Source organism: Dendropsophus ebraccatus, chromosome 14 (assembly GCF_027789765.1).
Source record: "Dendropsophus ebraccatus isolate aDenEbr1 chromosome 14, aDenEbr1.pat, whole genome shotgun sequence".
Taxonomy (NCBI): Eukaryota; Metazoa; Chordata; class Amphibia; order Anura; family Hylidae; genus Dendropsophus; species Dendropsophus ebraccatus.
In genome coordinates, this window is record NC_091467.1 from 4732404 (window position 1) to 4752931 (window position 20528).

General features: G+C 49.8%; 1 protein-coding gene across 1 annotated transcript in view; it reads right to left on the reverse strand.

Moving 5' to 3' along the window:
• Positions 1 to 15941, reverse strand: part of PTPN1 (protein tyrosine phosphatase non-receptor type 1) — a 30278-nt gene extending 14337 nt beyond the window's left edge. Inside the window, exon 1 of the mRNA XM_069953604.1 lies at positions 15788 to 15941. Within this exon, the coding sequence (XP_069809705.1) occupies positions 15788 to 15850 (63 nt within the window). The 5' untranslated portion in view covers positions 15851 to 15941. The remainder of the gene's footprint in view (positions 1 to 15787) is intronic.
• Positions 15942 to 20528: the final 4587 nt, after the last annotated feature.

Here is a 20528-nt window from a genome sequence, read left to right on the forward strand (position 1 = left end):
ACACGTTACCATACCAGGGATACATTGTGTGATGCATCTATGGACGGAGCCCGAGAAGGGACACATCCGGCTTGTTGTATATGCGGCGCTCCCGTCCATGATGAATCTGTTTAGCTGGATGGGTCAACAAAGTGTCCTCATTCATGTCCCCTGGTGCCCATCTCCCCCACTCTGTATTCGCCCAGTGATAGGTAGCCCGCCTCTCCTGCTGGCGTGATACCTGGTGGTGCCCGCCTCTCCTGCCAGCATGATACCTGGTGGTACCTGCACCCGCCTCTTCCGGCAGTGTGGTGCCCGCCTCTTCCGGCAGTGTGGTGCCCGCCTCTTCCGGCAGTGTGGTGCCCGCCTCTTCCGGCAGTGTGGTGCCCGCCTCTTCCGGCAGTGTGGTGCCCGCCTCTTCCGGCAGTGTGGTGCCCGCCTCTTCCGGCAGTGTGGTGCCCGCCTCTTCCGGCAGTGTGGTGCCCGCCTCTCCTGCCGGTGTGGTCCGTACGCTGCATTCCTCACACAGACAGCAGAGCGGCAGGAATCTGACAGGCTCAGACTCGCTCCTTTATCGCAGCAGCAGATCTTGAATTTCCTCCAGTACAAATAAAGGAAACCAAGAGTAGCACTCTGACAGTATATACTATATACCCTGCTGGATAATGGCTGTATACTGAGGGCTCAGCTCCCTATATATATACCCCTCCACACACATCACACAGGAGAGGAGTGCGGGCAACGGGGGGGCGTCACAAGGACTGGTAAATATATCTATATATCAGGACCATCCAGAACACGACATAAACCAGAGCACAGACATGCTGGATATTGTAGTGCACCACAGGGTCACATGGAACCACAGCTGTATACATAGGAAATCATGTGACCAAATTATGGTGATGTCACTGCCCAATCAAAGACTAAGCTGCTACACCGATTATGTGACATCAACGCCTGCCATCCTGTGACATCACCGCCTGCCACCCTGTGACATCACCGCCCGGCAGCTCCCACCACTCTTCCCATTTGTTAGGCTCCTCCAAGAGAATTGTCAAGGCCCCAAAATAAAAGAATTTTACTACAGCAGGAAATCATATGCTGTTATAGCAGAGCCGGGTGAGCGCAAGTTATATGCAGCTCAGAACCAGCCCGGAAATATCCCTCTACCCTGGAGCTACAGCATCAGCTCATACCAATCCATGGTGGGGGGGGAATGATACGACCCTGCACATACATGGGCTAACCCCAACGTGTAACACAAGGACGAGAGGCTGAAGATACAGGAAAGATTCCTACATTACACCCCCCCCCCCAGCCTGACATGGCTGATACCAGAGAGTAATAGATTGTATATACCTCCCCCCCAGCCTGACATGGCTGATGCCAGAGAGTAATAGATTGTATATACCTCCCCCCCAGCCTGACATGGCTGATACCAGAGATTAATAGATTGTATATACCTGTCCTAGAGTCACCCCCCTCCCCCCAGCCTGACATGGCTGATACAAGAGAGTAATAGATTGTATATACCTCTGGATTTAGGCACACTGCACCTTTAAGAAGCCCGGAGGTTCTTCTCCCATTCGGATCATTATAAATACTCTGCGGTGATGATGTGGGAGCGATGCTCTGCAGCCCCAGGCTCTGGGCCGCCTCACACTCACAATTTGTAAGAACTTTGGGAAAAACAAATGTTTATGTTTTCCAAGCTGTGAAATGAGAATAAATGTATACAAATCCGAGGTGACCCCGTGAGATGACGGCCGCCCGGAAGAGGGGGGGGGGGGGGGGGGTACAGGGGCCCATCATGCTGAATAATCACAAGGTATTTAAAGGGGGTGTCCATATTATGACTGAAGGGAAGTTACCTGGCAGCCCTGACAGCACAGCACCTACTCCTCTCTGCTGTGCCATAACGTAGTGCTGATAAACGTGCACTGAACAGGTTGGCACTATGCTGGGGTAGAGCGGGTTACTGATGCACAGGGTGCTACAGCACAGGGGTTACACAAAAGGGCGGGGGGATTAAACTCAGGAGGCAGCACTGTGTACATATAAGAGACACAAAAGAACGACCACATGAGAGAGAAGCCTGGATTTATCAGGCACAGGGTGGGTCCTTTATACCAGGGCTCCTCACACCTTTTGCACCAATACATACTGCTCCACCTGTATAGCCCAGCATTGCACTGCACCAATACATACTGCTCCACCTGTTTAACCCAACATCGCACTGCACCAATACATACTGCTCCACATCTATGACCCAGCATCGCACTGCACCAATACATACTGCTCCCCCTGTATAACCCAACATTGCACTGCACCAATACATACTGCTCCACCTGTATAACCCAACATCGCACTGCACCAATACATACTGCTCCACATCTATGACCCAGCATCACACTGCACCAATACATACTGCTCCACCTGTATAACCCAGCATTGCACTGCACCAATACATACTGCTCCACCTGTATAACCCAACATCGCACTTCACCAATACATACTGCTCCACATCTATGACCCAGCATCGCACTGCACCAATACATACTGCTCCACCTGTATACACCAACAGCACACTGCACCAATACATACTGCTCCACGTGTATGACCCAACATTGCACAGCAACAATACTGCTCAACATGTATGACCCAACATTACACTGCACCAATACATACTGCTCCACCTGCATAACCGAACATTGCACTGCACCAATACATACTGCTCCACCTGTATAACCCAACATCGCACTGCACCAATACATACTGCTCCACATCTATGACCCAGCATCACACTGCACCAATACATACTGCTCTACCTGTATAACCCAACAGCACACTGCACCAATACATACTGCTCCACCTGTATAACCCAACATCACACTGCACCAAATAGATACTGTTCCACCTGTAAAGCTCAATTTCACATTGTACAAATACATACTGCTCCACGTGTATGACCCAACATTGCACAGCAACAATACTGCTCAACATGTATGACCCAACATCACACTGCACCAATAATTACTGCTCCACCTGTATAACCTAACATCACACTGCACCAATACATACTGCTCCACGTGTATGACCCAACATCACTATGCACAAATACATACTGCTCCACCTGTATATCCCAAGACCACGCTGCGCCAATAATTATTGCTCCACCTGTGTAACCTAACATCACACTGCACAAAAATATACTGCTCCTCCTGTACAACCCAACATCAAGCTGCCTCAATACTGCTCCACCTACATAACACAACATCACATTGCACCAATAAATACTGCTCCACATGTAAAGCAGCACACAATGCAGCACTTTAGTCTGGCTCTCTTCTTAACCTCCTTTTTTACCTGTGGCAGCTTCTTCCCTTGCAGGGACTGTGCCAGCTGCCGGGCTAGGACATACAGGCCCAGTAAATCTGCAGGAGCTCTGCTACAAGTCTCTGTGCAGTGAAAGTGCAAGTACCCAGCAGCTTCCTCCCCGGGTCACCAGTGACCTCTGTACCAGCAAAGGTCAGAGAGTTCTGCACAGTGCGCTGCACAACATCCTCTCCCACACACAGCAGATGTACAACTACTTCTCCTCTCCACTTCCGGATCTGCTCGGCCAACATGGTCAGACATGATGGGTTCTGCTGAAATACTAATGTAATAATATATTAACCCTGGAGAGAAGTTCTGCCAGAGGAGGAGGAGGTGGCGGTACTGAGATAGAGGAGGAGAGGTCAGCACCGAGAAGCCCCTCATGGAGCGCCCCACTATGTCACCTCCCTGATCATAGGCAGTGTACACACTGTATGACTACGAGGTATAATACAGGATGTAACTCAGGATCAGTAATGTAATGTATGTACACAGTGACCCCACCAGCAGAATAGTGAGTGCAGCTCTGAGGTATAACACAGGATCAGTACAGGATCAGTAATGTAATGTATGTACACAGTGACCCCACCAGCAGAATAGTGAGTGCAGCTCTGAGGTATAACACAGGATCAGTACAGGATCAGTAATGTAATGTATGTACACAGTGATCTCACCAGCAGAATGGTGAGTGCAGCTCTGGAGTATAATACAGGATGTAACTCAGGATCAGTAATGTAATGTATGTACACAGTGACCCCACCTGCAGAATAGTGAATGCAGCTCTGGAGTAAAACCTAGGATCAGATAAATCCAATGTATTAAGTGATGGGGTGTAGGAGGCTCCTTATATTCGGTAACCTCCGTCCTCCATCATCTGAGCGCTGGAATGAAACGCGTGGAGATGAAGCCCTCTGATATTCTGAGAGAAGGAGCGAGCATGCGGGGGGTGAGGAGCTCCGGACGCATCACGCAGGAGGGGATGCCGGGGATGGAGACGGCTCTGATGAATGTGGTGACGGGTCTGGACTTGCTGTGTGAGGAGCTGTATGAGCCGGCAGCGGCAGTGGCTCCGTACAACACACCACGAAAGGAGGATTCAAGGGAGTGTATGTGCACAAACAACATGGCAGCCGCACAATACAGACAAGGCAGAGAGGACTCTGGGATACAGGTCAGGGGGGATACATGAGGCAGAGAGGACTCTGGGATACAGGTCAGGGGGGATACGTGAGGCAGAGAGGACTCTGGGAAAGGAGGTCAGGGGGGATACATGAGGCAGAGAGGACTCTGGGATACAGGTCAGGGGGGATACATGAGGTAGAGAGGACTCTGGGAAAGGAGGTCAGGGGGGATACATGAGGCAGAGAGGACTCTGGGAAAGGAGGTCAGGGGGGATACATGAGGCAGAGAGGACTCTGGGAAAGGAGGTCAGGGGGGATACATGAGGCAGAGAGGACTCTGGGAAAGGAGGTCAGGGGGGATACATGAGGCAGAGAGGACTCTGGGAAAGGAGGTCAGGGGAGATACATGAGGCAGAGAGGACTCTGGGAAAGGAGGTCAGGGGGGATACATGAGGCAGAGAGGACTCTGGGAAAGGAGGTCAGGGGGGATACATGAGGCAGAGAGGACTCTGGGAAAGGAGGTCAGGGGGGATACATGAGGCAGAGAGGACTCTGGGAAAGGAGGTCAGGGGGGATACATGAGGCAGAGAGGACTCTGGGAAAGGAGGTCAGGGGGGATACATGAGGCAGAGAGGACTCTGGGAAAGGAGGTCAGGGGGGATACATGAGGCAGAGAGGACTCTGGGAAAGGAGGTCAGGGGGGATACATGAGGCAGAGAGGACTCGAATACAGGTCAGGGGGGATACATGAGGCAGAGAGGACTCTGGGATACAGGTCAGGGGGGATACATGAGGCAGAGAGGACTCTGGGATACAGGTCAGGGGGGATACATGAGGCAGAGAGGACTCTGGGATACAGGTCAGGGGGAATACATGAGGCAGAGAGGACTCTGGGATACAGGTCAGGGGGGATACATGAGGCAGAGAGGACTCTGGGATACAGGTCAGGGGGGATACATGAGGCAGAGAGGACTCTGGGAAAGGAGGTCAGGGGGGATACATGAGGCAGAGAGGACTCTGGGAAAGGAGGTCAGGGGGGATACATGAGGCAGAGAGGACTCTGGGAAAGGAGGTCAGGGGAGATACATGAGGCAGAGAGGACTCTGGGAAAGGAGGTCAGGGGGGATACATGAGGCAGAGAGGACTCTGGGAAAGGAGGTCAGGGGGGATACATGAGGCAGAGAGGACTCTGGGAAAGGAGGTCAGGGGGGATACATGAGGCAGAGAGGACTCTGGGATACAGGTCAGGGGGGATACATGAGGCAGAAAGGACTCTGGGATACAGGTCAGGGGGGATACATGAGGCAGAGAGGACTCTGGGATACAGGTCAGGGGGGATACATGAGGCAGAGAGGACTCTGGGAAAGGAGGTCAGGGGGGATACATGAGGCAGAGAGGACTCTGGAAAAGGAGGTCAGGGGGGATACATGAGGCAGAGAGGACTCTGGGAAAGGAGGTCAGGGGAGATACATGAGGCAGAGAGGACTCTGGGAAAGGAGGTCAGGGGGGATACATGAGGCAGAGAGGACTCTGGGAAAGGAGGTCAGGGGGGATACATGAGGCAGAGAGGACTCTGGGAAAGGAGGTCAGGGGGGATACATGAGGCAGAGAGGACTCTGGGAAAGGAGGTCAGGGGGGATACATGAGGCAGAGAGGACTCGGATACAGGTCAGGGGGGATACATGAGGCAGAGAGGACTCTGGGATACAGGTCAGGGGGGATACATGAGGCAGAGAGGACTCTGGGATACAGGTCAGGGGGAATACATGAGGCAGAGAGGACTCTGGGATACAGGTCAGGGGGGATACATGAGGCAGAGAGGACTCTGGGATACAGGTCAGGGGGGATACATGAGGCAGAGAGGACTCTGGGAAAGGAGGTCAGGGGGGATACATGAGGCAGAGAGGACTCTGGGATACAGGTCAGGGGGATACATGAGGCAGAGAGGACTCTGGGAAAGGAGGTCAGGGGGATACATGAGGCAGAGAGGACTCTGGGATACAGGTCAGGGGGGATACATGAGGCAGAGAGGACTCTGGGAAAGGAGGTCAGGGGGGATACATGAGGCAGAGAGGACTCTGGGATACAGGTCAGGGGGGATACATGAGGCAGAGAGGACTCTGGGAAAGGAGATCAGGGGGATACATGAGGCAGAGAGGACTCTGGGATACAGGTCAGGGGGGATACATGAGGCAGAGAGGACTCTGGGATACAGGTCAGGGGGGATACATGAGGCAGAGAGGACTCTGGGAAAGGAGGTCAGGGGGGATACATGAGGCAGAGAGGACTCTGGGATACAGGTCAGGGGGGATACATGAGGCAGAGAGGACTCTGGGAAAGGAGGTCAGGGGGGATACATGAGGCAGAGAGGACTCTGGGATACAGGTCAGGGGGGATACATGAGGCAGAGAGGACTCTGGGATACAGGTCAGGGGGGATACATGAGGCAGAGAGGACTCTGGGATACAGGTCAGGGGGGATACATGAGGCAGAGAGGACTCTGGGATACAGGTCAGGGGGGATACATGAGGCAGAGAGGGCTCTGGGATACAGGTCAGGGGGGATACATGAGGTAGAGAGGACTCTGGGAAAGGAGGTCAGGGGGGATACATGAGGCAGAGAGGACTCTGGGATACAGGTCAGGGGGGATACATGAGGCAGAGAGGACTCTGGGAAAGGAGGTCAGGGGGGATACATGAGGCAGAGAGGACTCTGGGATACAGGTCAGGGGGGATACATGAGGCAGAGAGGGCTCTGGGATACAGGTCAGGGGGGATACATGAGGCAGAGAGGACTCTGGGAAAGGAGATTAGGGGGGATACATGAGGCAGAGAGGACTCTGGGAAAGGAGGTCAGGGGGGATACATGAGGCAGAGAGGACTCTGGGATACAGGTCAGGGGGGATACATGAGGCAGAGAGGACTCTGGGAAAGGAGGTCAGGGGGGATACATGAGGCAGAGAGGACTCTGGGATTCAGGTCAGGGGGAATACATGAGGCAGAGAGGACTCTGGGATACAGGTCAGGGGGGATACATGAGGCAGAGAGGACTCTGGGATACAGGTCAGGGGGGATACATGAGGCAGAGAGGACTCTGGGAAAGGAGATCAGGGGGATACATGAGGCAGAGAGGACTCTGGGAAAGGAGGTCAGGGGGGATACATGAGGCAGAGAGGACTCTGGGATACAGGTCAGGGGGGATACATGAGGCAGAGAGGACTCTGGGAAAGGAGGTCAGGGGGGATACATGAGGCAGAGAGGACTCTGGGATACAGGTCAGGGGGGGATACATGAGGCAGAGAGGACTCTGGGATACAGGTCAGGGGGGATACATGAGGCAGAGAGGACTCTGGGATACAGGTCAGGGGGGATACATGAGGCAGAAAGGACTCTGGGATACACGTCAGGGGGGATACATGAGGCAGAGAGGACTCTGGGAAAGGAGGTCAGGGGGGATACATGAGGCAGAGAGGACTCTGGGATACAGGTCAGGGGGGATACATGAGGCAGAGAGGACTCTGGGATACAGGTCAGGGGGGATACATGAGGCAGAGAGGACTCTGGGAAAGGAGATCAGGGGGGATACATGAGGCAGAGAGGGCTCTGGGAAAGGAGGTCAGGGGGGATACATGAGGCAGAGAGGACTCTGGGAAAGGAGGTCAGGGGGGATACATGACGCCATACATGACGCCATTAGAGGTTCTCAACCTGAAGAAAAGTAAAAGGATGCATAAAATACTGAACACTTTAAGGGGGAATCTGGCTTTAAAGTAAAACTAATAACCTGCAAAAGAGACTCAAAGGAGAGATCTGATTGGTTGCTGAGATTCCTGACACCCTCATGATAACACTGAGCTGCTTCTACACCAGAGTTGTCATAGGACTTGAACTTCAACCAGCTAAGTTCCCCTTTAAGAGGGCTGAACATGAGTGCGGCGTGCACCCAGCGGTACAGGAGCCCCCGCCAATATCCACCATCGATTTCTGGCGTCATTGAACACAATTAACATCTCGAGTGCCAGTCAGAGAGACATCCACGGGCGAGAGGAGTCCCTGCCATTACAGCAAATCACTGTCACAGAGAGCAGCAAAACGGGGGGAGACTATAACTCCCAGCATGTCCTGTCACTGATTACAGGATAAGAGGAGACGATAGGTGACTGCTGCCGACACCTCTAACAATGTCATATGTGGTGGGGGGGGGGGGGTGTCAGAGATAAAACCGACCTGCATAACACAGCAAGGAGACAACACCGCCACTAAGCCCCCCGCAATGCTTCACACAGCGAGGAGACAACACCGCCACTAAGCCCCCCGACCTGCATCACACAGCGAGGAGACAACACCGCCACTAAGCCCCCCGACCTGCATCACACAGCGAGGAGACAACACCAACACTAAGCCCCCCGACCTGCATCACACAGCGAGGAGACAACACCGCCACTGACCCCCGACCTGCATCACACAGCGAGGAGACAACACCGCCACTGACCCCCGACCTGCATCACACAGCGAGGAGACAACACCGCCACTGACCCTCGACCTGCATCACACAGCGAGGAGACAACACCGCCACTAAGCCCCCCGACCTGCATCACACAGCGAGGAGACAACACCGCCACTGACCCCCGACCTGCATAACACAGCAAGGAGACAACACCGCCACTAAGCCCCCCGCAATGCTTTACACAGCGAGGAGACAACACCGCCACTAAGCCCCCCGACCTGCATCACACAGCGAGGAGACAACACCGCCACTGACCCCCGACCTGCATCACACAGCGAGGAGACAACACCGCCACTAAGCCCCCCGACCTGCATCACACAGCGAGGAGACAACACCAACACTAAGCCCCCCGACCTGCATCAAACAGCGAGGAGACAACACCGCCGCTTCCCCCCCGACCTGCATCACACAGCGAGGAGACAACACCGCCACTGACCCCCGACCTGCATCACACAGCGAGGAGACAACACCGCCACTGACCCCCGACCTGCATCACACAGCGAGGAGACAACACCGCCACTGACCCCCGACCTGCATCACACAGCGAGGAGACAACACCGCCACTGACCCCCGACCTGCATCACACAGCGAGGAGACAACACCGCCACTGACCCCCGACCTGCATCACACAGCGAGGAGACAACACCGCCACTGACCCCCGACCTGCATCACACAGCGAGGAGACAACACCGCCACTGACACAGTCCAGGCAGTGTGTGACGTAATAACATTATTATACACTCCGGGCAGTGTGTGACGTAATAATATTATTATACAGTCCGGGCAGTGTGTGACGTAATAACATTATTATACACTCCGGGCAGTGTGTGAGGTGGTAACATTATTGTACACTCCGGGCAGTGTGTGACGTAATAATATTATTATACAGTCAAGGCAGTGTGTGACGTAATAACATTATTATACAGTCCGGGCAGTGTGTGATGTAATAATATTATTATACAGTCAAGGCAGTGTGTGACGTAATAATATTATTATACACTCCGGGCAGTGTGTGACGTAATAACATTATTATACACTCCGGGCAGTGTGTGACGTAATAACATTATTATACACTCCGGGCAGTGTGTGACGTAATAACATTATTATACACTCCGGGCAGTGTGTGACGTAATAACATTATTATACACTCCGGGCAGTGTGTGACGTAATAACATTATTATACACTCCGGGCAGTGTGTGAGGTGGTAACATTATTATACACTCCGGGCAATGTGTGATGTAATAACATTATTATACACTCCGGGCAGTGTGTGACGTAATAACATTATTATACACTCCGGGCAGTGTGTGACGTAATAATATTATTATACACTCCGGGCAGTGTGTGATGTAATAATATTATTATACACTCCGGGCAGTGTGTGACGTAATAACATTATTATACACTCCGGGCAGTGTGTGAGGTGGTAACATTATTATACACTCCGGGCAGTGTGTGATGTAATAACATTATTATACACTCCGGGCAGTGTGTGATGTAATAACATTATTATACACTCCGGGCAGTGTGTGACGTAATAACATTATTATACACTCCGGGCAGTGTGTGATGTAATAACATTATTATACACTCCGGGCAGTGTGTGATGTAATAACATTATTATACACTCCGGGCAGTGTGTGACGTAATAATATTATTATACACTCCGGGCAGTGTGTGACGTAATAATATTATTATACACTCCGGGCAGTGTGTGATGTAATAACATTATTATACATTCCGGGCAGTGTGTGATGTAATAACATTATTATACACTCCGGGCAGTGTGTGAGGTGGTAACATTATTTGTCAACAAAGACCTGATGCATAAAAACACACACACAAAAAAATAAATAAAATTCAGGCTCATCAAACAGTGAAGCCCCGCCCCATAGTGCGCCCCAACCAACCACCGACCACCCACCCCATCGGCACCCAAAGGGATGGATTTCTAGGAAAGTCTGTGTGAGGATATTACAGTACGGTGACAGCGTGTGGTAATAATATTACAGTACGGTGACAGTGTGTAAGGATATTACAGTACGGTGACAGTGTGCGATAATATTACAGTACGGTGACAGTGTGTGGTTATAATATTACAGTACGGTGACTGTGTGTGGTAATAATATTACAGTACAGTGACAGTGTGCGATAATATTACAGTACGGTGACAGTGTGTGGTTATAATATTACAGTACGGTGACAGTGTGTGGTAATAATATTACAGTACGGTGACAGTGTGTGGTAATAATATTACAGTACGGTGACAGTGTGTGATAATATTACAGTACGGTGACAGTGTGTAAGGATATTACAGTACGGTGACAGTGTGCGATAATATTACAGTACAGTGACAGTGTGCGATAATATTACAGTACGGTGACTGTGTGTGGTAATAATATTACAGTACGGTGACAGTGTGTGATAATATTACAGTACGGTGACAGTGTGTGAGGATATTACAGTACGGTGACTGTGTAAGGATATTACAGTACGGTGACTGTGTAAGGATATTACAGTACGGTGACTGTGTAAGGATATTACAGTACAGTGACAGTGTGTGGTAATAATATTACAGTACGGTGACAGTGTGTGGTAATAATATTACAGTACGGTGACAGTGTGTGAGGATATTACAGTACGGTGACAGTGTGTAAGGATATTACAGTACGGTGACTGTGTAAGGATATTACAGTACGGTGACTGTGTAAGGATATTACAGTACGGTGACTGTGTGAGGATATTACAGTACAGTGACAGTGTGAGGATATTACAGTACAGTGACAGTGTGTGGTAATAATATTACAGTACGGTGACAGTGTGTGAGGATATTACAGTACGGTGACAGTGTGTGGTAATAATATTACAGTACGGTGACTGTGTGTGGTAATAATATTACAGTACGGTGACAGTGTGTGAGGATATTACAGTACAGTGACAGTGTGTGGTAATATTACAGTACGGTGACAGTTTGTGAGGATATTACAGTATGGTGACAGTGTGTGGGATATTACAGTACAGTGACAGTGTGTGGGATATTACAGTACGGTGACAGTGTGTGAGGATATTACAGTACGGTGACTGTGTGAGGATATTACACTACGGTGACTGTGTGTGGTAATAATATTACAGTTCGGTGACAGTGTGTGGTAATAATATTACAGTACGGTGACAGTGTGTGATAATATTACAGTACGGTGACTGTGTGAGGATATTACAGTACGGTGACAGTGTGGTAATAATATTACAGTACGGTGACAGTGTGTGAGGATATTACAGTACGGTGACAGCGTGTGAGGATATTACAGTACGGTGACAGCGTGAGGATATTACAGTACGGTGACAGCGTGTGAGGATATTACAGTACGGTGACAGCGTGTGAGGATATTACAGTACGGTGACAGCGTGAGGATATTACAGTACGGTGACAGTGTGTGATGATATTACAGTACGGTGACAGTGTGTGATATTACAGTACGGTGACTGTGTGAGGATATTACAGTACGGTGACAGTGTGTGGTAATAATATTACAGTACGGTGACAGTGTGTGAGGATATTACAGTATGGTGACAGTATGTGAGGATATTACAGTAAGGTGACAGTGTGTGGGATATTACAGTACAGTGACAGTGTGTGAGGATATTACAGTATGGTGACAGTGTGTGGGATATTACAGTAAGGTGACAGTGTGTGAGGATATTACAGTACGGTGACAGTGTGTGGTAATAATATTACAGTACGGTGACAGTGTGTGAGGATATTACAGTACGGTGACAGTGTGTGGTAATAATATTACAGTACGGTGACAGTGTGTGAGGATATTACAGTATGGTGACAGTGTGTGGGATATTACAGTAAGGTGACAGTATGTGAGGATATTACAGTAAGGTGACAGTGTGTGGGATATTACAGTACAGTGACAGTGTGGTAATAATATTACAGTACGGTGACAGTGTGTGAGGATATTACAGTACGGTGACAGTGTGTGAGGATATTACAGTACGGTGACAGTGTGTGAGGATATTACAGTACGGTGACAGTGTGTGGTAATGTTACAGTACGGTGTGTGATAATGTTACAGTACGGTGTGTGATAACGTTACAGTACGGTGTGTGATAACGTTACAGTACGGTGTGTGATAACGTTACAGTACGGTGTGTGATAACGTTACAGTACGGTGTGTGATAATGTTACAGTACGGTGTGTGATAATGTTACAGTACGGTGTGTGATAATGTTACAGTACGGTGACAGTGTGTGGATATTACAGTACGATGACAGTGTGTGATATTACAGTACGGTGACAGTGTGTGATAATATTACAGTACGATGACAGTGTGTGATATTACAGTATGGGGACAGCGTGTGAGAATATTACAGTACGGTGACAGTGTGTGAGGATATTACAGTACGGTGACAGCGTGTGATATTACAGTATGGGGACAGCGTGTGATATTACAGTATGGGGACAGCGTGTGAGAATATTACAGTACGGTGACAGTGTGAGGATATTACAGTATGGGGACAGCTTGTGAGGATATTACAGTACAGTGACAGTGTGTGATAATATTACAGTACGGTGTGTGTGTGATAATATTACAGAACGGTGACAGTGTGTGATGTTACAGTATAGGTGTGATAATGTTACATTACGGTGTGCGTGTGATAATGTTACAGTACGGTGTGTGATAATGTTACAGTACGGTGTGTGTGATAATATTACAGTATGGTAATGTTATTACAGGATCCTGAGACATTGTGAGAACTTTACTACAATATGAAGACAGTATGAGATACAGGATATTACAGTATGGTCGCAGTGTGTGATATAACATTATTACAGAACAATGTATAATATGTATTAGTGTTATTCTAACAAATTTGGTATTGTCTGTTATACTGGTATTACAGCACATCAGGTGGGTGTGATGTTATTACGGCACAGAGGGTGATGGTGTTACAGTATAGCGGGTGATGTTATTACGGCACAGAGGGTGATGGTGTTACAGTATAGGGGGTGATGTTATTACGGCACAGAGGGTGATGGTATTACAGTATAGCGGGTGATGTTATCACGGCACAGAGGGTGATGGCGTTACAGTATAGGGGGTGATGGCGTTACAGTATAGGGGGGTGATGGCGTTACAGTATAGGGGGGTGATGGCGTTACAGTATAGGGGGGTGATGGTGTTACAGTATAGGGGGTGATGATGCAGCAGTAAAAGATATTATAGTACAGCGGCCAATGTTATTACAGTACAGTAGGTGATGTTATTACAATTTCATGGAAACTGGTATTACGATACAGCGGTACAGCAGGAGATGGTTTTATGTTATAGCAGAAGATGTAAATGCGGTGCAGCGGTTCATGTTATTACTGTATAGTGAGAGATGGTATTACAATATAGCTGGCAATGGTATAAAGGTACAGCTGTAGGAGGTATTACGGTATGGTTGGCAATTATATCACAGTACAGCCGGACAAGTTATTACAGTGCAGCCGGATGCGTTATTATGGTAGATCCGGACGCGTTATTATGGTAGATTCGGACACATTATCACGGTACAGCCGGACGCGTTATTGCGATGCAGCCGGACGCGTTATTGCGATGCAGCCGGACACATTATTACGGTGCAGCCGGACACATTATCACGGTACAGCCGGACACATTATCACGGTACAGCCGGACACATTATCACGGTACAGCCGGACACATTATCACGGTACAGCCGGACACATTATCACGGTACAGCCGGACACATTATCACGGTACAGCCGGACGCGTTATTATGGTAGATCCGGACACATTATCACGGTACAGCCGGACGCGTTATTGCGATGCAGCCGGACACATAATTGCGATGCAGCCGGACACATTATTACGGTGTAGCCGGACGCGTTATTGCGATGCAGCCGGACGCGTTATTACGGTAGGGGCGGACACATTATTGCGGTGCAGCGGGACACGTTATTGCGATGCAGCCGGACGCGTTATTACGGTAGGGGCGGACACATTATTACGGTAGGGGCGGACACATTATTACGGTAGGGGCGGACACATTATTACGGTAGGGGCGGACACATTATTACGGTAGGGGCGGACACATTATTGCGGTGCAGCCGGACGCGTTATTGCGATGCAGCCGGACACATTATTACGGTGCAGCCGGACACATTATCACGGTACAGCCGGACACATTATCACGGTACAGCCGGACGCGTTATTATGGTAGATCCGGACACATTATCACGGTACAGCCGGACGCGTTATTGCGATGCAGCCGGACACATAATTGCGATGCAGCCGGACACATAATTGCGATGCAGCCGGACACATTATTACGGTGTAGCCGGACGCGTTATTGCAATGCAGCCGGACGCGTTATTACGGTAGGGGCGGACACATTATTGCGGTGCAGCCGGACACGTTATTGCGATGCAGCCGGACGCGTTATTACGGTAGGGGCGGACACATTATTGCGGTGCAGTCGGACGCGTTATTGCGGTGCAGCCGGATGCCTTATTGCGGTAGGGGCGGACACATTATTGTAGTAGGGGCGGACACATTATTACAGTAGGGGCGGACGCGTTATTGCGGTGCAGCCGGATGCCTTATTGCGGTGCAGCCGGACGCCTTATTACAGTACACTGTCTCTTCAGTGAGGTGAATCTGTATGCAGCAGAGCTGGCGGGGCTCTGGCTGACTGACAGCTGTCACTCATTAACCCCTTGTGGTCAGTGCTGGAATGTATGAGGCAGCGGGAGCAGCAGGGACGTCACGTGACCGGCCGGGCCCCTCACCTGGTACATGGAGTTCCAGCTGTTGTTCCTATCCGCCTCCCGGAACTCCCGCTCCATGTCCATGTCTGGCCGCTGTGTGTCCGCTCCGGCCGCTGCCTGACACCACTGCACGCAGCCGGAAGCGCGCACTCCCACCTCCCGGCCGCCGCGACGTCACTTCCGGCCCCGGCGCGACCAACCAGAGCGGAGCGGGGGGGGAGTTACGTACCCGGATGTGGCGGCGGCCGGAGGGGGAGCTGTAGGCTCTGACTGAATCCTGTCACTAATGGGATGTACGAGGACGGTCCGCTCTGCCCCCTAGTGGTCGGACCGGAATACACCCAGTACTCTTTATTCCAGATCACACTCATTCTCATTTATTACACTCATATTCATCACACTCATAGTCATCATACTCATTCATCACACTCATATTCATCATACTCACTCATCACACTCATACTCATTCATCACACTCATATTCATCATACTCATTCATCACACTCATATTCATCACACTCATTCATCACACTCGTTCTCATTTATTACACTCATACTCACTCATCACACTCATACTCATTCATCACACTCATACTCATTCATCACACTCATATTCATCATACTCATTCATCACACTCATACTCACTCATCATACTCATACTCATTCATCACACTCATACTCACTCATCATACTCATACTCATTCATCACACTCATACTCATTCATCACACTCATTCATCACACTCATATTCATCATACTCATCACACTCATACTCACTCATCACACTCATACTCACTCATCACACTCATACTCATTCATCACACTCATACTCATTCATCACACTCATATTCATCATACTCATCACACTCATACTCACTCATCACACTCATACTCACTCATCACACTCATACTCACTCATCACACTCATACTCATTCATCACACTCATACTCATTCATCACACTCATTCATCACACTCATTCATCACACTCATTCTCATTTATTACACTCATACTCACTCATCACACTCATACTCACTCATACTTATTCATCATACTTATTCATCACACTCATTCATCACACTCATTCATCATACTCGTTCATCACACTTATTCTCATTTATTACACTCAACTCACTCATCACACTCATACATCATACTCATTCATCACACTCATTCTCATTTATTACACTCATACTCACTCATCACACTCATACATCACACTCATCCTCATTCATCATACTCATTCATCACACTCATACTCATTCATCACACTCATTCTCATTCATTACACTCATACTCATTCATCACACTCATACTCAATCATACTCACTCATCACACTCATACTCATTCATCACACTCATACTCATTCATCATACTCATTCATCACACTCATTCATCACACTCATATTCATCATACTCACTCATCACACTCATACTCACTCATCACACTCATACTCATTCATCACACTCATTCTCATTCATTACACTCATACTCATTCATCACACTCATACTCAATCATACTCACTCATCACACTCATACTCATTCATCACACTCATACTCATTCATCATACTCATTCATCACACTCATTCATCACACTCACTCATCACACTCATACTCACTCATCACACTCATACTCATACATCACACTCGTTCTCATTTATTACACTCATACTCACTCATCACACTCATATTCATCATACTCACTCATCACACTCATACTCATTCATCACACTCATACTCATTAATCACACTCATACTCATTCATCATACTCATTCATCACACTCATATTCATCATACTCACTCATCACACTCATCCTCACTCATCACACTCATACTCATACTCATTCATCATACTCATTCATCACACTCATTCATCACACTCATTCATCACACTCATTCATCACACTCGTTCTCATTTATTACACTCATACTCACTCATCACACTCATACTCATTCATCACACTCATTCATCACACTCGTTCTCATTTATTACACTCATACTCACTCATCACACTCATACTCATTCATCACACTCATACTCATTCATCATACTCATTCTCATTCATCACACTCATTCATCACACTCATATTAACCCTTAGGGGACACAGCCAGTTTTCATTTTTGCGTTTTCGTTTTTCCCTCCTCGTGTATATAAGGCCATAGCGCCTGCATTTTTCCACCTAGAGACCCAAATGAGCCCTTATTTTTTGCGCAACTAATTGTACTTTGCTAAGGCAGATGTAATTTTTGCCTAAAATGTGCCGGGAAACCAGAAAAAAATTATATGTGTGGTGAAATTGAAAAAAAAAACGCATTTCTTTTATTTGGGGGAAATGTGTTTTTACGCCATTCGCCCTGGGGTAAAACTGACTTGTTATGCATGTTCCTCAAGTCGTTACGATTAAAACGATATGTAACATGTATAACTTATATTGTATCTGATGGCCTGTATAAAATTCAAACCGTTGTTAACCAATATACGTTCCTTAAAATCGCTCCATTCCCAGGCTTATAGCGCTTTTATCCTTTGGTCTATGGGTCTGTGTGAGGTGTCATTTTTTGCGCCATGATGTGATCTTTCTATCGGTACCTTGATTGCGCATATATGACTTTTTGATCGCTTTTTATTACAATTATTCTGGATTTGATGCGACCAAAAATGCGCAATTTTGCACTTTGGGATTTTTTTGCGCTGACGCAGTTTACCGTGTGAGATCAGGAATGTGATTAATTAATAGTTCGGGCGATTACGCACGCGGCGATAGCAAACATGTTTGTTTATTAATTTATTTATTTATTTTTATTTATAAAATGGGGAAAGGGGGGTGATTCAGACTTTTATTAGGGGAGGGGGTTTTGTGTTATTAAAAATACTTTTTTCTTTTACTTTAGACATATACTAGAAGCCCCCCTGGGGTTAGGGTTATTCCCCCTGGGGTTAGGGTTATTCCCCCTGGGGGGCTTCTAGTATATGCACTCTGATCTCTCATAGAGATCCATGCAGTATAGTTATACTGCATGAATCCATGAGATCGGTGTTCTATTACTTTTGGCTGCTGCAGCCAAAAGCAATAGAATGCCGAGCCGGGATCAGCGCCATTACGGAGCAGACCCCGGCCCGGTATGGATGCAGGGATCGCCCCCCCGCAATCGCGCCGCAGGGGGGCGATCCCCCCACTAGACCACCAGGGATGTGTAACCGCAAGTATTTAGAAGCAGCTGTCAACTTTGACAGCTGCTTCTAAGTACTTAATTAGCGGGCACGGCGATCGGACCGTGCCCGCTAATAGCCGCGAGCCCGGGCTACTCGCGGCACCCGGGATCGCGGCAGTTCAGAGGGTGGTCGCCGCGCGACCCCCCTCTGAACTCCCATAGCGGCACGAGGACGTTAAATAACGTCCTGGTGCAGCTATGGGTTAATCATACTCATTCATCACACTCATACTCATTCATCACACTCATACATCACACTCATAAACATTTATCACACTCATACTCATTCATCATCATAATCATTTATCACACTCATACTCAGGCCTGTATTTAGAGTTCATGCTGCCCTAGGCACTTTGAATGCTGGGGCAGGAGGGCAGCTGGTGGTGACTGGGAAACAGCTGGGGTTGACAGGGAGGGGGAGAAGCTGGGGGGCATGGGGAACAGGAACAGCTGGGGTGACAGGGGGAACAGGAACAGCTGGGGTGACAGGGAGCAGCTGGGCACAGGGGGAGAAGCTGTGGGGGGAGGGGGAGAAGCTGGAGGGCAGGGGGAGCAGCTAGGGTGACGGGGAGGGGGAGAAGCTGAGGCGACAGGGGGAGCAGCTGGGGCGACAGGGGAGGGGGAGAAGCTGAGGGGAAGGGGAGAAGCTGGAGGACAGGGGGAGAAGCTGGGGGACAGTGGGAGAACCTGGGGGGGCAGGGGGAGAATCTGGAGCGACAGGGGAGGGGGAGAAGCTGGACAACAAGGGGAGAAGCTGGGGGACAGCGGGAGCAGCTGGGGCGACAGGGGGAGCAGCTGGGGGTGACGGGAACAGCTGGGTGGGAGGTGGAGAAGCTGGGGTGACGGGGGAGGGGGAGAAGCAGAAACAGCTGGGGTGACAGGGGGAGCAGAAACAGCTGGGGTGACAGGGGGAGCAGAAACAGCTGGGGTGACAGGGGGAGCAGGAACAGCTGGGGTGACAGGGAGCAGCTGGGCGACGGGGAGAAGCTGGGGTGACAGGGGGAGCAGCTGTGGGGGGAGGGGGAGAAGCTGGAGGGCAGGGGGAGCAGCTGGGGCGACGGGGAGGGGGAGAAGCTGGGATGGCAGGAGGATGGGGAGAAGCTGGGGCGACAGGGGGAGCAGCTGGAGCGACAAGGGAGGGGGAGAAGCTGAGGGGAAGGGGGAGAAGCTGGGGGTCAGGGGGAGAACCTGGGGTGATAGGGGGAGAAGCTGGGGGGCAGGGGGAGCAGCTGGAGCGACAAGGGAGGGGGAGAAGCTGAGGGGAAGGGGGAGAAGCTGGGGGACAGGGGGAGAACCTGGGGTGATAGGGGGAGAAGCTGGGGGGCAGGGGGAGCAGCTGGGGCGACAGGGGGAGGGGGAGAAGCTGGGGGTGACTGGGGAGGGGGAGAAGCCGAGGTGACAGGGACAGGGGAAGCAGAAACAGCTGGGGTGACAGGGGGAGCAGGAACAGCTGGGGTGACGAGGGGAGCAGGAACAGCTGGGGTGACGAGGGGAGCAGGAACAGCTGGGGTGACGGGGGAGCAGGAACAGCTGGGGTGA